Below are 22,967 nucleotides of genomic sequence, written 5' to 3'. Positions count from 1 at the left end.
GGATCTTGTCCACAATTTTAATTTTTTTTAAATTTATGACAAACAAGAGAGAGAAAAAAGGAGGGAAATAATGATGCATTCATATAGAAATAATTAGTTTAATAAAAGATGACTTAATTAAGAAAATATGTACAAATATTACATTTTTCTTTTGTGTGTACCCAAAATTAAAAATAAAAGAATAAAAATAGTCATTTCTCTTATCCCTACCCTCATCCCATCATGACAATAATACTAATTAAAGAAATATAAATATGTGAGTTTTTTCAAGTTTGAGTCCCGGATATCCTAATTAAGAATAAGGGATTAAAAAAAGGAATAAAAGAGAAAAAATGAACAAGACATTTGGATAATTGAGAGAAAATTTTATATTAATGAAAATAATAATTTTATTAGATGGACAATCAGTCGGGGTAAGTATGGAGTTTAGTTGGATCCTCATTTGTGAATCGAGTTACGTTATAATAAATTGGGGTTGATTTAAAATAGGCCAATAGAAAGATATCACAAAATTAATTATCTTTTCAATATTATTTTCAAGTGTATGGGGTCAAAATATGAATCATAAGTGGTATTATAGAAAAACATATTTTTTAAAATATCATTTTTATTATTTATTTGAGAAGGATTTAAATTTGGACCAATCACATTGAGCAATATAATAAATATTTAATAATTTTACTTTAAGGGAGCTATTAAAAATAAGGGCAAATATGAGTCAAAAGATTAACATCGAGGGTATTTTTTGAGCCGAAAGGTGGATGCCAGCGGTATTTTCGAGCCGATAGGTGGATGGAGGGTAATTTTGTACCAATTTGAATACTTGAGGGGCATTTTAGACCCTTCTCTAATCTTGTAATTATTATAGTGATGAATTGTTATGTGTCTATAACAATATTTGAAAATTTAAATAATATTTAACAATTATAGAGAAGTTTAATATCAAATCCTAAGCTTAATCTCACTTTGTGAAAAGAAGGAAAATCTTTTAATGGTGAATTCAGATATTAAAATGATTAAATATTCTCTGTCATTAATCGTGTATTGAATTACCAAAATATTTGATCAAAATCTCTATGTGTCATTGATAATCTTAGAGATTTTATCTCTATAAAAATGACTAATTATTATACCATAAAAAAAAAAAGATATATGTTATTATGAACGGTAATTTTATAAAGAATGTATTGCTAGAAAAAATAAATGAATGTTGCGTTTATAGGTAAAAGAATTTATAGAGATTTTCAAAATATATTATAAAAAATTAATTTCAATTTTATTTTGACTGTTATAGTAAAATATTGTTACAAAGGATTCAATTTTATAAGGATTCCTTATTAGTTTTATTTTTAATATTTTGATTATCTATTTTAGCTAGTTAAATTAATGACATGTTACCTAATTTGGAGATATTAAGTTATGAAATCATACATAAAATGTGATATACTTCAAGATTTAAAATAGCTTCCAACTTTGTATACTAAAGCAATTAATATTATTACTTTTATTTTTATGGAAATACATTTCAATATTTGATTGAGTATAAAAGAGAGATTAAGATATTTTATCATAATTAATTAAAGACATTTGATTTCGTACTTTCATTGCACACGTTTTATTTATTTTATTCACACTCGGAACAAATATAAATATTCACATGTTTCTCTTCAAAATTATAATATTACTCCAAATAAAACAGTAAGTTTAAAAAGACACCATCAACTTTTTTAAATTGAAAAACGGTTTATTTATTAAATAAAGAAGGAAATATATAGCGGAGAATGTGAGATTTCAGGTAACCAAATAATTGAACTATTAAGATTGCAATAAAAAATGAGTTTTAATTCTTGAATATCGATAAAAAGTGATTGACAAATACTCTTTTTTTTTAAAAAAAAGATTTATTTTAGTTTTGAAATAAATAATCAATTCACTGCTCGTAGCGTAACTTAAATTGAGATATTTAAACACATATGTTATTTGTAAACAATGAAACATTATTTGTAAATTGATGATGTTTTACAATTTTACTAGCCTTCAAACTTAAATCAGAGAATTTAATTTGAAGCTAATAAATCGATTTGAGGAGTATTTTATGTGGAATGATGATTTTCGCTTATAAAAATTAATTCTTTTTTTAAAATTTATGCCCAAATATAGTTTTATTATTTTAAAAAAGTTATTGACAATTGTACATCTTTTTTATAATTTTTTTATAATTTTGATATAAATAGTATGTTCACCGCTTGTAAAACACTATTAACTTTTAGTACAACTAAAATTCAGCTATTTAAACACACATGTTATTTGCAAACAATGAAACATTTGTGTATAAATTGATATTGTTTTACAATTTATTTTTTCAATGTTTAACTTAAATTAGAGAATTTGGAGCTGTTAAATTGATTCGAGAAGTATTTTATATGAAAGGGTGATTTCCACTCACAAATTTTCAACTCTTATGATAAGTAAAATTTATGTTCACATACAATTTTATTTTATTTTTAAAAAAAATATTGACAACTATACTTTTTTTTTTAAAAAACTCGGTTCAAGCTTGTCAAATAATATTAACGTTTACTTAAATCAAACTTTTGAACATGCATGTTATTTGCAATAATAAAATGTTATCTATATATCGATATCATTTTACAATTTTATTTTTCCACTCTTCAACTTAATTTAGATAATTGAAGCTAATAAATTGATTGAGGAGTATTTTATAAAAAAATAATTATTTCACTCCCAAAATTTTAACTTTTTTATAAGTAAATTTATGCATAAATATATTTTTATCATTTTTAAAAAGTTACTGACAACTGTATCCTTTCTAAAAATTTTTAGGTTTAGAATAAACAATTTATACACTGCTCGTTGAATATTATTAAATTAGCGTAATTGAAATTCAAATAATTAAATACACGTGTTATTTAAACAACGAAACATTGTTTTTGTTAATCAGTATTGAAGCTAATAAATTGATTTGATAAGTATTTTATATGAAATAATGATTCGATTGACAAAATATTGACTCTTTTTATAATTAAAAATTGTGTCCAAATATATTTTTATTTCTTATTAAAAAGTTTTTGACAAATGTACTTCTTTTCCTTTACAAGAATGATTTTTTCAAATTTTGAAATAAAACAATCGATTTTCCACTTATAGAATAATATTAACTTTTATCATAACTGAAATTCAAGCATTTGAACACATATGTTATTTGCAAACAATGAAACATTGTCTATAAATCGATACTATTTTATAAATTTATTTTTTCAAGTAAATTGATTTGAGGAGTATCTAGGGTATACTTTAATCATCACAAACTAGTTGGGTAAAAAAAACGAAACATTTGAAACTATAGGGACTAATTTGATAAAATTAAAGTAATGAATACGTCAGCATGAGACTCTTTAGGACCACAGTTAACTTAACTTATCCATAGTTAAAAGAAGAAGGAAAAAAAAAGTTGTAACTTATCCTTTTAGTAGTAAAGTAATTCATTTGCATTTTCCACTTTGTTTTTACTTTAATGTCTTTGCACCTTCCTCTCTAGTTCATATTTCTTTCTAACTTTCCAATACACAAACATCACTTCAATACACCTAACATTCTTCTCAAACCCCTTCTCTCTTTTCCTTTTTTTTTTTTGTTCAAAATTAGATTAGTATAGCCATAGATATAGCTTCAACAAGCTGTTTTCAAGAAAATCATGTAAGTCATTTTCTTGATTTTTTAATATTTTTTTAGTTTTTTGAGTGTTGGTTTGTTGTGAATTCTTGTGAAATATGGTTATTGAAGGGGTAGGTAGATCAGAGTGTATGTGGAAATTAACAGGGTGTGTTTTTTGACAAAGAAAGAAAAGTAAAGATGGAATTTTTCATAGTAATCAGTAGAAAAAATGATGAAATTCTGTTTTATGGGGTTGTTATATTTATGTTTGTTTGTGTTTTTTTCTCCATGGAGTTATATTTATATGATGATGTGGGTGTCATTTTTTATGATTTGTTTCTGTAGAAAGATTATCTGGTTTGGAGTGTTTTGTTTGATCATGTTATATTAAAGATCATTGATTTTGGATTGAATTGGAATTGATTTTACTAAAAGTTGAGTTTTTTGTTGTATCTGAATTGGTGTTGCAGAATTTGCTAAATGGGGATATTTGAAGATATGGGGTTCTCTGGAAATTTTGAGTTTCTATCTGATCCTATGGGATGTGGAGGAGATATGGCTCAAGAAGTTGAGGATAAGCCGATTGGGTTGGAGGAGGAGGACTATAGTGATGAGGAGATGGATGTGGATGAACTAGAGAGGAGGATGTGGAGGGATCGAATGCTTTTGAGGCGTCTCAAAGAGAAGAACAAGAATAAAGAGGCGGGGGATGGTGTGAAGCAGCGTCAGTCGCAGGAGCAGGCTCGTAGAAAGAAGATGTCGCGTGCACAAGATGGTATACTGAAGTACATGCTGAAAATGATGGAAGTTTGTAATGCTCAGGGTTTTGTTTATGGAATTATCCCTGAGAAAGGGAAGCCTGTGACTGGTGCTTCGGACAATCTTCGTGCTTGGTGGAAGGAAAAGGTCAGATTTGATCGAAATGGCCCTGCTGCCATCGCTAAGTATCAGGCTGATAATCAGATTCCCGGGAGGGTTGAGGAATCGAGTGTGATAGTTTCCACTCCCCACACTTTACAGGAGCTGCAGGATACAACTCTAGGATCCCTTTTGTCTGCTTTGATGCAGCACTGTGATCCTCCACAGAGGCGTTTTCCGTTGGAGAAGGGGGTATCTCCTCCTTGGTGGCCCTCTGGTAAAGAGGACTGGTGGGGTCAGTTGGGTCTGCCAAATGATCAAGTTCAACCTCCATACAAGAAGCCTCATGATCTGAAGAAGGCCTGGAAGGTTGGTGTTCTGACGGCGGTAATCAAACACATCTCTCCTGACATTGCTAAGATTCGCAAGCTTGTTCGTCAGTCAAAGTGCTTGCAGGATAAGATGACAGCTAAGGAGAGTGCAACTTGGCTTGCTATTATCAATCAAGAAGAGGCTTTGGCTCGTACGCTGTATCCTGATAGCTATCCACAGGGATCTTTAGCTGTTGGTAATGGTTCCTTTTTCATCAGCGATGCTAGCGATTACGATGTGGAAGGAGTGGATGACGAGAGAAACAATGAAGTGGAATGTAAACCCCATGACATCAATCTCCGAACTGGAATCATGTTACCTAAAGATAGGATCTTGATGCCAGGTTTAGCTCCAGTGAAAGGAGAAATTATCGATTTAACTTCTGATTTTATCCAAAAGAGGAAGCAACCATGTTTTGAGGAGTCTGTTGATCAAAAGATATATACTTGTGAGTACCTTCACTGCCCATACAGCAATTATCAAGCTGGATTCCTTGACAGGACTTCAAGAAATAACCACCAAATGAGTTGTCCATTCCGATTCAATTCTGCTCAAACACTTGCTACACCTAAGTATCAGATCAACTATGAGCACAACACAGTTTTTCCTGCACAAACTGCTCCTCCTAAGCCAGCAGTCTCATCAGTCACTGCTTCCTCTTCGATGAGTGCCTCTGGGCTTGGACTTCCTGAAGATGACCAGAGGATTATTTCTGACCTCATAACATCATACGACAACAACTTTCAGCAAAATGGTAGCATCTGTTCCGGAATTTCTGAGATTCTAGTAAATCAAAACCTGCAGCAGCAACAAACAGTTGAACGTCCTATGGATGGCAACTTCAACCTGGGACATATGGAGACCTCAGCTCAAGAAACCAGCATGCCTGCTTATCGTTCGACAGAGTTTCAATATGATCAATGCAAAATGCCCTTTGATGCCCCCTTCGGTGGAAACATAAATGATATTACTGACTACAGATTTGGTTCCCCGTTCAACTTGGGAGGAAGCGACTACGCCATGGAACAGCTGACAAAGCAGGATATATCTACATGGTACCTCTGAGCTAGTACTAGTATTAAACTGTCTTATTTCCTACATGAAGGCTTGATAGGTTGTATATGTTTAGATAAGTGATCAACTTTCTGTCCTTTATATATACAGGTATTGTAGTTTCTTTGTGATTTAGTTGATGTTTTGATGGTTGTAAGTGCTAAACACAGTATTATCTTTATGCAATTATGTTTTAAACTCAGCTCTTATTTACACCATTGATCATGATTCATGCGATAGGAACAAGTTCATGATTGATAATCGCGTTTTAAGAATATCACGCAAGCTCTTTTGAGGGCACCATGGTGGTGAAACAGGTTTAACATCCATTTCCCAGTTAGTCTGCAAGTGTACATCATGAAGTTTCTTCATGGTTTTTTGACATGCAATTGACTCGAGTCCCAACTATTAAGAAGTCCTGTGAGATGTATGGGACCAAAGGTTTTGAGTTTAAATTCTAATAGAGAAAAATCTCGAGTTCGAGCTCTGTGGGTAGAGAGATTCTTGGTAGGAAGTGTTCATCCCTTTAGTGGTTCTTGTTGCAGTGTGAATCTAGATTAGTTGGTTGGACCAGTGAGTTTTCGATACCGAATCGTCGAAGGTCTATAGTCCTACCTTGCCTAACCCTATGTTTTTTTCTAACGAATCACATGCTTCATTCTTGTAATAATAATGTAATAAGCTCAGATGCAATGTTTTGTTTGGTATAGGCCAAATCTAAGTGTCATTCTGGTAAAAGTCATTAGTGCCTATGACAAATGAGGATAGTTGGAATTCCATCCCCACCCCCCACCTCCACCCTGGGGAAGTTTTTTTTTTTAATGACCATGTTCGGGCGCACCCCGACTAATTCCACAAGATATCTGCCACCTTCCACCAATAACAGGTATTACATAACTCTGTCCACCACGGCTAGGATAGATGAAAAGAATATCCTAGTGCCTTTTATTCTACTGTTTTGTTTGGTTTAATGTGAACAAATGGAATTGCTTTTCAGGTCAAGGACCTAAATTAAATGTGCAAGTGAGAAAATGGTGTGTTTCTCCTTCATCCTCTTTAGATACAGAATTTCAATATTTAACAACTTAAGAGTTGAAAAAATATTGTATAGGTTCGATCTTTATTCATTAGAGGTCTTAAATAGTTCAATGAGTTGTTCCAATAATTAAATCGACCAATTATTAATGAAATTACTTATCGATTCTTCGTACACTATTCATCTAGGCTCTAGTCAATAGCTTAAAATCACAACAAGCTAAACCGTTAATAAGAAGAATATGATTTTTGATAAAGCTAAACCGTTAATAAAAAAAGACTTCCAATAGTAATTAAGAAAAATAAATAAATTATTGCCACTTGACAGTATATTCCTGAGATAAACTACTAATTATTGGCTGTATAAAACATTAAAACCCAAGACAAGACACATGTGCTTTAAGATAAACTATTTAAAACATCTTCTAGAAGTTCTTTTTTTTTTTTACTTTTTTAAAAAATGTTTTTTTTTTTTTTTTTGGATTCTTCTTTTATGGGTGGACAAAGAAAAGCAGTCAAATTACGTGTTTGAGATGGTTTACTTGAAAATGAAATGTTCAACTTATTGTTGAGAATTTTATGCGTCATATTTTTCATTTACACGTCTTTAAGAAAATAGTTTTTTATTCATACGTCATAAAGAATATATTAACTACGTTAAAAAGGTAATTTGATAAAAAAAATTATGTGATTTTAATTTTTTTCCCATCATATTAATTTCTTCATATATTTATTAAGTAAAGGTAAAGGTGAAAATTAATAATTAATTATATTTGATTTTCTAAAACAATAAAGTACTTATTTCAGATCAATTATTTTTAATAAGAACGACAATTAAAATGGACCGGAGTCAAAATTAAGTACGTGTAAATCATAGACTTTCTTGTTTGAAAAATTAGTTTTACTTTTCGATATTGGTACCATTCGTGCATCATGTCACATTCAACATTCATTATACTCCATAAAAGAGAGACGCTATTTGAAAAATAAGTAAATACTTTAACTTATGGTAAAATAGAGACGCTATTTGAAAAATAAGTAAATACTTCAACTTATGGTAAAATATTTTTATTGCCAAGTTCTCAAAATATAAATTTATAGGTATAATCTTTCATAAAAAATGAGATTTGTTATCTCGAAAACAAACTCATTGTTATATGTTACACTGCTATTAATTGATATTTAATATTATATCTTCAAAAATAATTTGGAGAATAAGTAATTAATGATAACAGTAAAACATGGGTTTTTTTTATATGTTTAAACTTAAAATAAATAAATAAATAAAATTGAAAAATTCATTTTTGAAATAGTAAATAGAGGAAGTAATTTGAACTCCGTAAAAGAGTTTAGTTCCTTTTTGTCAAGTTAATGTCAAAGTATTAATTACTGAGTATTACTCAGCACAAAATTTAACACAAGTAACTTTTTTTAAAATTCCGTGATCTATAATTAAAAATATGTCAATGCATCAAAATAGCATTTAACCTTGTGGTAACATGTTACATGAAAAGTTGCCAAAAAAAAAGGAAGTATTGTTTTAAAACAAACTAAGAGAAACAAATTGAAACGGAGTTAGTAGGTATAGTTACTACTTACTATAGTATAGTAGCTCAGGAGAGCAAATTCAAAAATGAAATTATTTCCTCTTCCAGCATCTCACCATATATATTGGCAAATACAAGTTAAAACAAGAACAAAATAAACAAAATTAAAGAGCCAATTAATCCTCTTCTTCAATTTCTTGCTCCTCTTCATCTTCAATTTCTAGCTCTTCATCTATATCCATCTCCTCTTCATCACTTTCTTGTTCATCCTCTTCTTCATTTTCCGATTTTTTAGCATCAACATTACCTGAAGGCAACAAGCATGACACTGAGAATAAATTGAAGTAACGTCGCGAATATTTCTGTAGTTGGTATAGCTAATAAACTAATGGCAAGCCAAGTAACCAGCAAAATAAAAGGAGCGTCTTTTGCTTCATGTAAGAAAAAGAGGTTATAGAGAAAATTACCGTATTCATTGAAAAGGAGTCCACCAGTACATAGGCCCTCTTCAATCTTGACAAGTTGAAGAGTCATTCTAGGTCCAATCTCTTGAAGTTTGACAGCACTTTTCGTAGAAGCTCGATTAACTCTTCCAATATCAGATGACAGATTTACGGTTGCTGCCTCATCATCCCCTTCACTTTCAGATCCATAACCAGCTCTTCATTGACAAAGAAGAGAGAGACAAATGAAAATTAAGAGAACAACAACAATAGCAGGACTACATTACATTTCATATAACAAAGGAGAAAAATGTCAAATCGTTCACACCCTAGAAGCTTTCTTTTCCCATAGTGACTGAAAATGGTATTTGCAAAATTACCAAGACATACTAAGCAAAGCAAAAGCCAGAATAGCCTATAAATGGAAACATATAACCCCCATCTACTTCAGTTACATCTTCCTCTCTAGTACCGCGGCATCCTTAACCAAAGGAAAATGTTCTAAGATAATAAAAGGGTCATCTTGTCAGGTAACCCTATTGACCATGTGCTGCATGCTTATTATCATCACTTATATAATAGTAATGGAAATGGATATGTGTACAAGGGTGAGGGGAGTGAGTAGCAGGTGGGAGATAGAATAGAACAGAGGCTTTTGGATTGATACAGTAACAGTGGTACAGAATTCTTCTAAAGGGCTGATAATCCAAATAGTAAGAGGGTTTGGAAAGGTAGTAGCGGTTCAGAAATAGGGAAGAAGTAAGAATAGAATCTCTGCAGTAATTCAATGATCTCAGCTCCACACAACCTGATTCCAGAAGGATAACAAATGCAGATAGCTATACTAACTCTAGACCAGCTCCTCGGCTGATAAGAAATAGAAAGGTCTAATTCACTATGAAAAAAATGATAATAAATCAACCAGATTAATGAAGGAAAACTATAATCGCATTGAATGCAATCAAAAAGCCATAGCAGCACTGAGAGAGATTGAAACGTACTTGGTTACAAAGTCACTAACATCTTGAAGACTTCTTAGATCAGGCACTTGATGGTTTTGCACAAATTTCCTGATTCGGCGAGAAACACCCACTGGCTGTAATCTGATAGAGTAGTGCCGGAAATCAATAAGCTTTGTTTCTTTGTCGTAATTAAGTAATACAATCCTTTGGCATGAAGACAGCTTGACCTGCAATGTGTAACAATTTTCCATTAACAGCTGGTGAAACAAACTATGGCCAGAATAGAAATTTAGGTATGGTTCTCACTCACTGTATTTATGTCAATGGCAGGAAAAATGTTCTGGAATATAAACGTAGTGAGCTTTAGGTGTTCTTCCCCTGTCCCAAAACCAGATAGCACAATCTGCAAGCATAATTCTGGAGCTCAGCTGACCAGGTAGAGAAAAAAAGACAATGCCAATACAAGACAACCAACTTTATAAAATGGCAACATGAGTATGTTTTCATAGGTGCATCTACATGTCGGGAGGTGTGAAGTAGTCATCTAAGATTCAGCAGAAAAGATTACCAACGGTGGGTTTTTGAAAAGATCCGGAGGGCATCTTGGACGGAGTTGAGATTGAACAATGTCAGCAGCCAATGAATATTTATGTATTTTAAACGTTAAAGTTGGACCGTGCTTCATTTTGGCAACCCTCAGGTACGCTGCAGAGTCAGTTTTTGACAATATGAGGAAATGTGTGACCATCATACCATTAGCAAGACTCACGAAATCTTTGAGATTATTTCGTTTTGATTCCTGAAATTAAATTGAGGAAACATTATTTGGTCAAAAGGTATGAAAAATACAGACAACAACAGATGTATATTGTAATATGCAGAACCACATAGGTACAGACAAATATATTCATGTTTCTAGCTTATATCACAAGACAAAATCATGTATTGCTGCAAAAAGCTACAGAGCTCATAAGTCGAGGAAACAAAAAGAAGCCAGAAGTACTGAAAAGATCTGTCCTGCCAATGAACGTACCATTTTAATTGATCATTTTTGCTTTCTTTCAAATAGCAGGAGTTCGGCAGCCAGGAGAATAACAGGCATAATGTCTAGTCCACAAGTTAAATGGAAAAAAGCTAATACATTGTACCAGTAACAAAACACACCCCCTTTCCCTTTCCAAATTAAACAAGCTCCTACTTGACTCTCTTCGCAATGTCCAAAGGCATTGAAGAGAAATCATCTCTTCGAAAGTTCACGGGTCACAGTGCAGAAAAAGACGTCTAACTAATTTTTGTTCCTTTTCCTTTTCTTTAAATTTGTAGCTGTAAGCATTAAACCATGCAATACTGCAGGGACAAAGAAAATGACATGCTCCATTTCTGTTGTCTCACTCCAGTATTTGAGGATTACATTTATCAGCTTGCATCTTAGCAACTGTTTTTTTTGTTATTTTAGCAAAAGGTAGGAGAAGTTGTAGAAGCTTTTCATAGGGTTAATTTTCTCAGTTTATGGGGTTCTGTACTTCATTACATATAAGATGATTTGTACTGTTTCTTTGCAAGAGTGGGCTTCGTGTATTCATACAATGTTAGTCTGTTAGCCCTATGGATCAAGTCCCAATTTAGAAGAAGCTTGAAAAATATCCATAGCAAGAGGTCCAAATCGTATTAACAACTTTAGATAGTAAAACAATTAGTAAGAGTCAAGACTGTCAAGCAAAAACCAGATAAGCACCCGAATGCACGAATAAACATACTATGTTAAGGCTTTACCTTGAGCTTGAGAGCAGTATAAGGAAGCATCAATTTTCGCAAGTCCATTTGCAACTGTCTGAGAGGACCAGGAATCTTCCCCCTTGAAAACACCAAGCTCTTTGGAATCTTGTCTCCAGTAACATGGTCGACCGTTGGCGTCTTCTTCGCAATTTGCTTGACAAATGGCTTCCTGTTTTTCTGATTAAATGAGTATTCAAGAATTCAGCTCAACCACCACCACAATAATTGTCACAAAGCTTACAAAAAATCAGAAAAATGGAACACATATCTATCTTCTACAAAATCATTGTTTAGTTAATCATCATTTCTTGTTTCTGTTCAAAAAAGGAACCAAAGGCTACGGCAGTGACTCGTGAGTAACTTTGTTTCCCTTTGCTTTCAATAAAACCAAAAACAGATAAATAAAATGTGACATCTTTCATTCATACAATGGCTTCCTCACAACAATATTAAAAAATTCAGCTCAGGTGATTAAACCCTTTTTTAATACGAAAAAGGGTTAAAAACCAAATCTTTAACCCAAAACTTTAATTCAATCATAGTTATTACTCATCATTACTTGTTTTACGTATAAACAATTTACGGATATTATAAGCAACAGCTAAAAGTAACTCAAAACTTCCATTCAGTCAAATCATCTATTTATGTTTCTGGGCAGAAGGGCCACAAATAATTGTTGCAGCTATAGAAAAAACCCCATAAATTTTCTGTTTACACCTAGTTTTTTACTTAATGCACCATTTCCTAAACTGCTCATCACATCTCTCTTAAAACCCAAAAACAATGAAAAATGTGAATGAACTAAAAATCCAGTTAGATAAATCGAAAACTGCAATCCTGAAAAAAAACAAAGTAAACATAGAATAGACAAAGCAGAACTACTTACACTTTTGAAACGACCCATAATCTACTAATATGTACGGCACTCCAAGTTTACTCTGAATCCTGCAAATTGCGAGCTATAAATTTTAGGGTTTTTTAAAGGATTCCCCAAATATATGATTTTGAAATCAATCTTGAATTCACGTTATACAAAACCAGTGATTTAGCAGCCGTAGGGTTTTGTGACAATGGAGGAGAAAGAAGACAAGTTACATAAAACCCTAGCTAAACCCAAACTAGTAGATTTTTATTTTTTTCCTTTTCTTTGCCAATAAGTAGAATTACTAGTTAGTCCCTGTCAAAGTGGATGTTGTGGGGGTATTTTTGACTTTTGCCAGAGAAAAGATTTTTAAGAAAATATTAAACTTGTGATTTTGTAAAACTTATTTAAGAGGTTATAAATAATTTATTAAAGTAAAAAAAAAAAAAAGTTAATTATTATTATGTTATTAGGACACTTTCTTCTAGTCGATAAATATAATTTCGAAATGTTAATTATTAAGATTGATGAATTAGTAGTTGTTTTGATCATGAAAATATAAATTATTTATTTAAAATTCTCAAAATTCAAATTGTGTTGATCATATTTTTTATTATAACTATTTATAATTCAAATGTGTTCCTTCAAAAAATATACGCACAAATGAGTTATTTTATCCTCTCTCGTCCATTCCTATTTATATGTCGTTCTTACTAAATAATACTAGATGATTTTAATATTTATCATTTAATAAAATTAATACTAATATTCTTTTTATTTTACTTTTAAAAGTTATTAACCTTGAAAGTATGAATTTCATCAATAATTAATTTATGTTCATCAATAATAATATAATAGTAAGCTTATTTAATTTCTTGAGAGGCGTGAAATTTAAAATGAGTACAATGATGTAATCAATCAGACATATGGTGTAAATCATGCATATACACAGACACATGCAGATATATGTTTAGAACTATTGAATAATCAAATTATTCAACTTTTTACTTTGCACATTTCAAACTTACCATTTTAAGCTTTCTTCCCCTTCCCACTCCTGCACACATTAATATTTTCTTACAAAGTTTAATTTATGTTTATTAATTGGTAGATCAGTGTATTAGAAAAAATAATGTAAGTTTTAGCCTTATATATTATAAATTAGTTATACACTTTATTGTGCATTAAGGTGTAAATTATTAATACTATGACAATGCAATAATTTTAATGCATGCATTAACATAATAGATAAAAGATCCAATTATCCATCACTATCTGATGTAATAAAAGTGGAGAGTATCTATGTAAATAATTTTTTTTAATGCAAAACATACTTTTTTAAAATAAGCCTAACTAATACAAACATTAGTATTCCATATATTTTATTTAACATTATTCTTATATATACAACGACCCCTTAAGCGTCAATAAATAAATTGATTTATAATAAGTACTAATTCATTCGTGTTGTTGGTGAGAAGTGACATGTATTTATTCTCTATATTGATTTATAATGTAATTGAAGTTAGTAGTATTGAGTAGAAAGGAAGAATGGAGAAACGGAAAAGAGGAAGACCTAGGAAGAATATTAAGCCTTTGATTTCTGAAGAAAAAGGAAAACTCGCCGTCGCCGGAACTTCCTCACCGGTCAGCCGGCGGCGGCCGGAGTTCTTCAAGCTCTTCCTTTCTGATCGGAGCTCTCAACAACTTGTACATTCTATCTCTCATCACTCTTTAACATTTACACTTTTTCTTATACAAATCTCACATTTAAGATTACCACTAAATTCTTCGAAGGTGTGTTCGATACAAAGGAAAATATTTTTCTCCAGGAAAATGAAAAAATAAGTGAAGTTTTTTTTTTACTTATTTGTTTCTGTTCGATATATATGCAATTTTAGAAATTTTACTAGTAGTTATTTCTAAAAAGTACAATTTTTGGATGAAGGGTGTTTGATTGACCAGCCTGAATTAATTAATATAGTTACGCCCCTGCCTGATTGGAGTGTGAAGGGTCACATAAATGTGAAATGTCATTTGTAAATTTATATTTTCTTAGAAAGTTATTTTTGCTCATTTTCACACCCTAGATCATTATACTTTTTTAAAACTATGCGTTTAGATCTACTTAAAAAAAGAGTCTGTTTCTATACAGGTATTGCCTAAGGACTTTAGTAGAAAATATGGGGAGAATATAAAAGAAAGAAGCAAAATTAAGGACTTGTGTGGGAATGTTTGGGATGTATGTGTTGAAAAGAGTGAAGATGGAGTTGTTTTTTTCATTGGAAAAGGATGGGAAGATTTCATAAAATATCAGTCTCTGAAGAATGGGTATTTCTTGATATTCATATATGATGATGAAGGGGACTCTTCATTTACTGTCAAAGTATTCACTACAAATGGCTGCAAGAAATCAGTGCCTATGACTATACAAAAAAATCAAGGAAGAGACCATGTCATATATAAGTATTAGCTACCTACTTCTTTTTATTATACTAGTGGAGTTTTTGTGCACCTCGATTATAATTCCAACGGATATATATACCTTTATTCATGTTTTTGTGGACTTCATGTTAAAGTATATTTGAAGAGTAGTAGAGTATGTGCTTGATTAAATAATTTGAAAAGCAGCTGAGTTAATATTATATCAACAATTAAAGTTTCAGCAATGATTCTAGAGAAAAAACACTCTTTTCAAAATACTCAAAAAACAATTGCTAATTTTTTCTTAATTAACTTTGTCAAATATGTACCTTAATTATTTAAAATAAACATTTTTAACATCTCTGGAATTTGGTATAACAGGCTATAAAATTCAAATCTTTTCATAAAAATAGGGAGTCCTTCCTTGCTAGGTTCTTTGAAAATGTCGTGTTTGTGTGTTATTATTATCTTTCAGTTTTATCCATTAAATAACTGACGTAAATTAATAAGGTACAACGTTAAATATTTGGACATTTGATTGTACACCCAAATAGTGAAATCAGATCAGCTTTTGACCTTTCATATGTCAAACTTGCTATGCTACGTACCATTTTTAGCTTTCTTTTTCTTCCCCACAATTTGAAAGGTGCTCAGCTACCCTTACATAGGCTCTGTTCTAGTTGCTACAATTTATATGTCATCGTTCAAATTTAGTGCATGAAACATATAAAAAGTACTTAACAATAATTGGTGATCTAAAATATATGAAAAAATTATGGCGGAGGGAGTAGTATTTAATATAGTAGCCCTCAATGTCAGTCTTGATACCTTACAATTGTTTAAATGAAAAAATCGGGCAAGTTTGAGAGACTATCGATGTATTAAACCCTTGAGTTCAGTTTCTATATGACCTTTAGTTGAAGAATTATACAAATTAAAAGGCAGTCTTATGTATTCAGCCTAAATTTAATGGACTTACATTAGCCCATCTATCTAAACACAGTTCTTTAGTTCTAAGAAACCAAAAGGTTGATGTCTGTGAGATTCAAGATTTTGAGTTCACATTCTATAAAGAAGAGATGAATTTTATACTTGGTAGAGTTCGTTATCCTCTAGTATTATACTAGCAGGTCGGAGTAATCCAATCGTTCCACCCCATCCCACCACCAAATAAGAATACGAAATGGAATGTTGTAATGCTTTATAAAGCATAGATTTGCATCTCTACAAAACAAAGATTGTGGAAAAAAACAAATAATAAACTGGAGTTTTACAGGACAGTCATCATCTTTACATCTCATAGAAGGGAATAATATCATCAATTTTACAGCAGTTCAGCAGCTGAAACGAACAAGACATTTTTACACCTAGCCCAAACTCGGTACTGGTTAATCACAGAGGGCAAGGATCTCAAATCCACACACTTAGCCAAAAGATTATAACTCACATGTAGGATTGGGTTCTACCAGAAAGACACAATAGCACTACATTTTTAAGGAGAGGAATGTCAAAATAATTTAAATCATTTTACCATCAAGACTGCATTACCAAGGAGTTTGGTTCACGGCCATGTACCCTCAATCTATATATGCATGTGTGTGGCTTCCCATGGTTTGATGTGAAATCAAACCTGATTGTGTCGACAACATTAGAGCCTGCAGACTCCAAAACATCGAAAGTCTGTGCATTGCTCTTGTCCAGATCATATATGAACTCTGTCAAAAGAAACATTTTCTCACTATCAGCTGCTGGGTCAGTCCCCTTTTCCTTGTGGAGCCATCCTGATATCCTGCCGTTCTTTGGAGCACTGGACCTATCGTAAGCAACACTCTGTTCAAAAAATCCGGAATTGTTAGTTTTTTGGATACAGAAGTGTAACCACATAGAACCAAAAATCCTTTTTGACAAGGTTGTATCCAACCAGCTTATGCGCCAGAAATCATTCAACATAATATTTTTTTTCAGAAAGTACGCAGTAGTATGAATGGAGTCCTAATCACAACAGAACTGTTAACAGTGAGTAGACAAATCTAAAAGTCATGTCATGCTGGGGAAGAGAAGTATTGCCATAATATACTTGCCAGAGTGCATCTATTTAAGCTTTATAATGTTAATGACTCGATTATTCAAGGATTGAAGGCTACAGCTCAAGAGGATAACATAGATTGCTACAGGTCAGAAATCCATTTTTGCCATTTGACCTTTTTTCATCAAGTAAAATGAATCATTGCAGTTGAGTTTTTCAATTTAATTGTTGGGGAAATTATAGTTTATTTGGAGGGGGAGGCTTGCAGAGTGCTTGTAATACTGAAATTGTTCAATGTTTTCATACCATGATAAGCGATTCACTTCCCAAATGGAATAGTTCTCATACAGTTTCATCCTACATTAGACATTAGGACCTTCACTAAAATATCTCCAACAATGTAATTTAAGGGCCTCCAGCTGTTCAAGCAAGGTCAACATGCATGTTACTGCACGCCACCCTTTTGCTTATGATCTTTTCCTAATGATCTTTGGATAAAATCATTAACAGCTTGCTCAAGGTATGAATATAGTTCTAAGAGGACAGGCACAAAAGTGCATCGTAAAGCTATGTTGATCGGACTCTTCAAAAATGTCAGCAGGTGCATGTCACATCCTCGAAAAGTAAAGCACTTTTGGAAGATCCGACATGAGTATGGCAACACTTTTTGCGAGTCCAAGCAACATAGCCATAAATGCTAGAGCTCAAGACTCAAAGAGTGAAGCATCGCAAAAGTAGTTACTGAAAACCCAGAAAGTTCAACATGCCATATATAAAATTAGCACTTCAGAAAAAAGTACACATTAGTCATTACCACATTCTTTCAAGGCCTCACAATCTCTAACTTTCTATGGAATTTTCCTTGGTTGCTGTGCTATAAGGCATTAGACACAAACTAACATCTTCATCATTCACAAACAAATGCATAAAGGGGCAGTTTAGACAAGATTCTAAAGTTAAGGAAGCAGTTTAACTCCATAGGAAGCACTGCCCATCATCCTAGCCTTTGAACAACCTGACTTAAATGAGAAATGGTCGCAACACGGACTTCTGAAAACTCAAGTCTTGCTGGCAACAAGCATATTCATCTAAGTTATACTTTTTGTTACATACCATTGGAAAATGTTTTTTATGACCGAGAAACTCGTCTAGTGCCAACCCTTGGAAACAACCTCAGACTTCGAGATTTGGGGATCATTTTAGGCACGCCTCTCTACTCTTCTCCACTTAAATATCAAGGCTTAATTCAGATGGAATGGAGCTCACATCTGTGACCTAAGTCACTAATACCTCAACCTTCCCCACTTGAACAAAGGTCTGGGGGCACAATTGGAAAATGTTCTATTGGATGAATGATCAACAACATAAATCCTAATGTTCATTAAAAAAGAGTTGCAAGTCTAGTAGCAGCATGTGATCACATACACTCTATCTAAGGATCTTAAATAAATAGCATTCAATTACTTAACCATTAGTGCTCACTAAAATAGGCTAACGAGGCACTTTAACAATGAGAAAGTAGAAAGGTTAAAAAGGCATCTTGAAACCTTTCAATGTGTACGCCAAAAGGTAAAATGTACAGTTGACCTGTTCGAGAATTGGGGGGATATAAACCTTCAATGATGTTATTACTAGTTCAAAGCAACAAAAGGAAGGGGAAATAAAGAGAAAGGGGGGAGGCACTTTAACAATGAGAAATTAGAAAGGCTAAAAAAGGAATCTTGAAACCTTTCAATGTGTACACCAAAAGGTAAAATGTACAGTTGACCTGTTCGAGAATTGGGGGGATATAAACCTTCAATGATGTTATTACTAGTTCAAAGCAACAAAAGGAAGGGGAAAAAAAGAGAAAGGGGGGGTAGTCTGTAATCAAAAGGTGATATTTATAGTGATGCTACTGATCAATAGACAGTGAAGTAAGTCCAGACAAATATTCAAACAATATAGACTAGCAAGTATCATCTAAACTTTAAAAGGTAGAAACCGCCATAAAAATAAAGTCCACTTCAACTAATGGAAGAGATCAAATGATGAAGCTGTTCGGCAAGCAAAGAAAAAACAACGATGAAATAAAATATAAGCAACCAAGAGAGAATATATCTTGGTCTGAGTGGTTTTGGTCCCTTGACCCGATAAGAACCTAACCAGGAAATTCTCAGCAATCAATAACCATAATGTTCCTCCGGCTAGGATAGCAGCAGCATTAATCATTAGAGCAGTTATTCGGTTTTGTGAGCAGATTAAAGGTACAATGACTCTAGAAACTGAAAAGATCTCTGGCATTTAGAACACAAACAGACACCAATTTTAATGATGACAGTTATGGAAAGGAAAAATAGAGGAAGATCAGGAATTTCAGGTTTATGTGTGAAGACAGAGGTAAAAGCCTAAGAGAGAGATGTAATGAAGGCAAAAGAGGAAGTAAAAGAGAATTTGTGTTCATGGAGAGTTAGGAAGTTCATAAAATAAAATAAAAAATTGACAAATGGTGCCTGCCTCTATTTTTTGATGCATCTGGAATGAAAGAAATCATAAATTTGGTGGGATCTCAGCTCCATTTCATGTCCTTAAAGCAAAATGTTTGCTTAATCTTTTTGTTGGCTAGACCAGACCCCTGATAACTTAGTTGTGACTATTCTCTGGAATGTGTCAACTCCCTTGTGTTAGGCTAGCATAGTTTTGTTTTACAGGAGCTATCCCATTTTATCACTCTTTTATAACGTTTGATGCATCTTCTAGATGCCTTTGATGAATTTTTCTTACTTCATTAAAAAAGGGAAGTAAAAGACAAGAGTAGGATAAATAAGAACGACTCTAAAATATTACATGTCACCGAGTATGTTGTTGTTGTCTCAACTAATACATGTGTATCTAGAGCAAACTTGATAGTGCCAGTAGACTAATTAGTATGAACATCGCTCACATGAGTTTTATCGCCTATCTTCAATCAATTTTCCAGACAACAATTGTTTTTTGTTAATATATACAATCACTATTGTAATGGATCTCCACAGAAAGCTCCAATTACTAAGATACAAGGCATATCAATTGTAGATATCCCTCATCATTTAGAGCAAAAGCATGAGGAAGGACAGGTATGCCTCTTCTGGTTAAAGATTCTTACCCAAAAAAATAACCTCTTACTAAGAAAGAGAAGACTCAAAAAATCCAGCCTAGCCCAAGCCTACACTTTCTAATTTTGAGTCCATAAACATAACTAATGCATTAATTGGAGTCCTAGGTGAGTCTGTGAAGCACACAAATCATAGGCAACCCTAGATCGAACATACTTTTGATCTATTAAAACTGGAAAAACAATTTTGTTGTACACATTTATATGAAAGCTACTTATGCTTCTTTTTTATATTCTCAATTTCCAATATGTTGTCTATACATAAAAGAGATCAATTCATGCTGATACTCCTAACGCCCACGGATCGATTTCAATTGACATCAAAATGCCAAGCTCAAACTTAATTGTGCTCATAATGACTCACATTAATACACCTAGGCAAACATTAGAAGTCATCACAAGCTTTATCATCAGATAAAGAGTTACTCATCACATGCATAGTCACATATACATGTGAAGCTCAAATAAACACACCGTACTAAACAATCAGTATCAGTACCATAACAAGCAAAAAAAGAAAACTTGATCTATTAGAATCATTATATGATCCAATAGAATAAAAGTGTTACCTTTGCAACATGTTCCAAGGTGACAGCTTCAGGTATAATAGCTGCTCGAAGCCGAATCTGGACAAACCCGCTATCCCCTTTAAGGGGAAAACACTGACCAGGTTCTCCAAAGCTGGGTGTAAGTATCTTGTCAGCATTGTTACTAACCGCATTCCGGTTAGTTAACCAACTAAAAACATCACCACTACCAGATTTCGTAATAAATGGCTCTGAGTGCTTCACAACACGAGCCCCTCCCGAGGCCAATGCATAATCCACCCTCCCTAATCCATCTGCAGCATGTTTCTCTATCTCTTTCTCCACCATCTCCCTTGCATATACCCGAAATTCATCCAAACTCTTATCATCAATTTCACTGCTACCTTTCATCTTCCTGTATTCCTCCAACATATTTTCTACCTCATCCCTGGACACCCAATTTTTTTCTCTAAATTCACCCATCAACTTCTCCAGATTTTCACTTGTTCCACTCACTTCCTTCAACTTCAACTGCAATTCCTCCACTTTATCATCCATCTTCACACTCAATTCATCTCTCACATTCCTAATCCCCGAATCCAGTTTTTGATCAATCACATCAATTTGTACTTGCATCATTTTCGTAGTTTTCTTAACAAACGACTCCATTTCAGCGAATTTCCCATCGAAATCCCCAGAAATTACAGCGAGACCATCAGAGTCGCTCGTTTGATAGGAATTCGCAACAAGTCTACGAACCATCTGAACTAAACCAATTAACACAATCACCAACAATAAATTCTTAGTTACAACACTAACCACAGTCAACCACCTCGGCTTAGGCGTCTTGGTGTGCTTCTTCACTGCTGATGCCGAACCGCTAGGGCGACGTGTAGAGGATGTTGGAACATTGGTATGGGGCAATGTTTTCTTCACCACTTGAATCGCATCTCGGCTATCGCTTCTGTAGGAAACATTGGGGGTGGAGATTGGATCGGCTGCCGCTGCGGTGGCGGTGGCTAAGTTGGAGTCGGCTAAATCTAGGGCGGTGGGTTGCTTCTTCTCTACGGCTCGGCGACGGGTTGAAGCCGTGGCTGGATTAGCCGAGATAGAGACTGTAGACGCTGACATTTGGGGGGGAAATTCAGAAGAAAACCCTAGAAATTGAGAGGGAATTTGGAGAAGAAATGTGGAGGGATGTAAAAACTTGAAATATAATGGAAGTGGAATTCGAATGAACCGATTAGATCCCTATTCCCTTTTGACTTTAAAGCGTTTTAAATTTGAATTTTGAAAGTTCTAAAATTTGCAAACTACCTAAACTACTTTACTAAGGGGTCCTTCGGTAGAAAAATAAATAATGCAGAGATTAGAACGCAAGAATTAGTAGTGCTGGGTGTATTTTTTATCAAGTGTTTATTCACATTGTTTCTAACCTCATTTTGTGTTTGGATTAAAATTCTACAAAAAAACTTCTTTTCAATTATACCCTTGTATTATTATGAGATTTTTTATTTTATGTACTCGGTCAAGGTAGATAATTGCCAGACAATATTATATTTTATGGCCTTCTAACTAGCTAGGAGAAGAACAATTTTGTTGTCATGTTTGCTATTTTCTCACTTGAATTATTTGAGGGTAAATAATTGTTAATCTTAATAAATTAATCACTTAAAAACGTTAATTTTCAATTTAAAATAGATAGACCATCTACTTTAAAATCGAAAAGACGATAAAAATCATCTATATTACATATAAAAATTGCAAGGTGTAGTTTTAATATGTATGCAATTTATAAATTGTTCAAAATACAAACAATTAGGAACCACATATAAACCAACAAATAAAATATTCAATTAAGATCACAAATGTCATGTGCTGATATATTTGTCTTTTCAATTAATAAATGTTAAACAACTCACATTTTAAATATTGTATTGTATTTATTTATTAACAAACAACTCTCTCTAAATAATAAAATTTGTAAGCTAATTTATTTAAATAAATTTACTAGTACAAATATAAAACATAAAATCAAGAAAATAAATAAAATAAGTTGAGGGATATTTTTTGTCTTTACATAGATAATCTCATGGTATTAAATTCAATGTATTACTAATACCATCACATGGAAGGTATTAGTAATACCTCCTATAATATCATGTAGGGTGTATAACTAATCCATCGATTAGTTATACTTAGGCCTAAAAATTCTACCAAACATAGTACTAAATAATGTCATACATAATATATGAATTATTTCTTCTAATACCT

At 32.7% G+C, this 22,967-nt stretch overlaps 4 protein-coding genes across 4 annotated transcripts; 2 read left to right on the top strand and 2 right to left on the bottom strand.

Moving 5' to 3' along the window:
* Positions 1-3,523: 3,523 nt before the first annotated feature.
* On the top strand, positions 3,524-6,160 carry LOC125815218 (ETHYLENE INSENSITIVE 3-like 1 protein). The gene is made up of 2 exons (XM_049494640.1): positions 3,524-3,717; positions 4,146-6,160. The coding sequence occupies exon 2, from the start codon at positions 4,156-4,158 to the stop codon at positions 5,968-5,970; it is 1,815 nt and encodes a 604-aa protein (XP_049350597.1). The 5' UTR covers positions 3,524-3,717; positions 4,146-4,155; the 3' UTR covers positions 5,971-6,160.
* Positions 6,161-8,541: 2,381 nt separating this feature from the next.
* On the bottom strand, positions 8,542-12,860 carry LOC125816368 (peter Pan-like protein). Its single transcript, XM_049495965.1, has 7 exons — positions 12,608-12,860; positions 11,719-11,898; positions 10,514-10,744; positions 10,256-10,348; positions 9,985-10,172; positions 9,008-9,201; positions 8,542-8,847 (listed from the first exon to the last, which is right to left on the bottom strand). The coding sequence occupies exons 1-7, from the start codon at positions 12,623-12,625 to the stop codon at positions 8,717-8,719; spliced, it is 1,035 nt and encodes a 344-aa protein (XP_049351922.1). The 5' UTR covers positions 12,626-12,860; the 3' UTR covers positions 8,542-8,716.
* A 1,274-nt stretch (positions 12,861-14,134) lies between these two features.
* On the top strand, positions 14,135-15,056 carry LOC125816559 (putative B3 domain-containing protein At5g66980). Its single transcript, XM_049496174.1, has 2 exons — positions 14,135-14,293; positions 14,739-15,056. The coding sequence occupies exons 1-2, from the start codon at positions 14,135-14,137 to the stop codon at positions 15,054-15,056; spliced, it is 477 nt and encodes a 158-aa protein (XP_049352131.1).
* A 1,195-nt stretch (positions 15,057-16,251) lies between these two features.
* LOC125815633 (SUN domain-containing protein 1-like) lies at positions 16,252-21,919 on the bottom strand. Its single transcript, XM_049495154.1, has 2 exons — positions 20,736-21,919; positions 16,252-16,837 (listed from the first exon to the last, which is right to left on the bottom strand). Exons 1-2 carry the CDS (start codon positions 21,822-21,824, stop codon positions 16,541-16,543), a joined length of 1,386 nt encoding a protein of 461 aa, XP_049351111.1. The 5' UTR covers positions 21,825-21,919; the 3' UTR covers positions 16,252-16,540.
* Positions 21,920-22,967: the final 1,048 nt, after the last annotated feature.

Source organism: Solanum verrucosum, unplaced genomic scaffold (genome assembly GCF_900185275.1).
Source record: "Solanum verrucosum unplaced genomic scaffold, falcon-dt-bn FXZP01000261.1, whole genome shotgun sequence".
Lineage (NCBI taxonomy): Eukaryota > Viridiplantae > Streptophyta > Magnoliopsida > Solanales > Solanaceae > Solanum > Solanum verrucosum.
Note: the sequence above shows the minus strand (reverse complement) of the source record. Positions and strands in the feature narration are given on the sequence as shown.

Excerpts from the sequence above, each read along its gene's own strand:
- LOC125815218 (XM_049494640.1), top strand. The coding sequence starts at position 4,156 with ATGGGGATATTTGAAGATATGGGGTTCTCTGGAAATTTTGAGTTTCTA.
- LOC125816368 (XM_049495965.1), bottom strand. Across the intron at positions 10,349-10,513 it reads TTTTCAAAAACCCACCGTTG|ATTGTGCTATCTGGTTTTGG; the intron begins GTAATCTTTTCT and ends TTATGCTTGCAG. Across the intron at positions 9,202-9,984 it reads GTTAGTGACTTTGTAACCAA|AGCTGGTTATGGATCTGAAA; the intron begins GTACGTTTCAAT and ends TTGTCAATGAAG.
- LOC125816559 (XM_049496174.1), top strand. The coding sequence starts at position 14,135 with ATGGAGAAACGGAAAAGAGGAAGACCTAGGAAGAATATTAAGCCTTTG. Across the intron at positions 14,294-14,738 it reads ATCGGAGCTCTCAACAACTT|GTATTGCCTAAGGACTTTAG; the intron begins GTACATTCTATC and ends GTTTCTATACAG.
- LOC125815633 (XM_049495154.1), bottom strand. The coding sequence starts at position 21,824 with ATGTCAGCGTCTACAGTCTCTATCTCGGCTAATCCAGCCACGGCTTCA. Across the intron at positions 16,838-20,735 it reads CCTTGGAACATGTTGCAAAG|AGTGTTGCTTACGATAGGTC; the intron begins GTAACACTTTTA and ends TTTTTTGAACAG.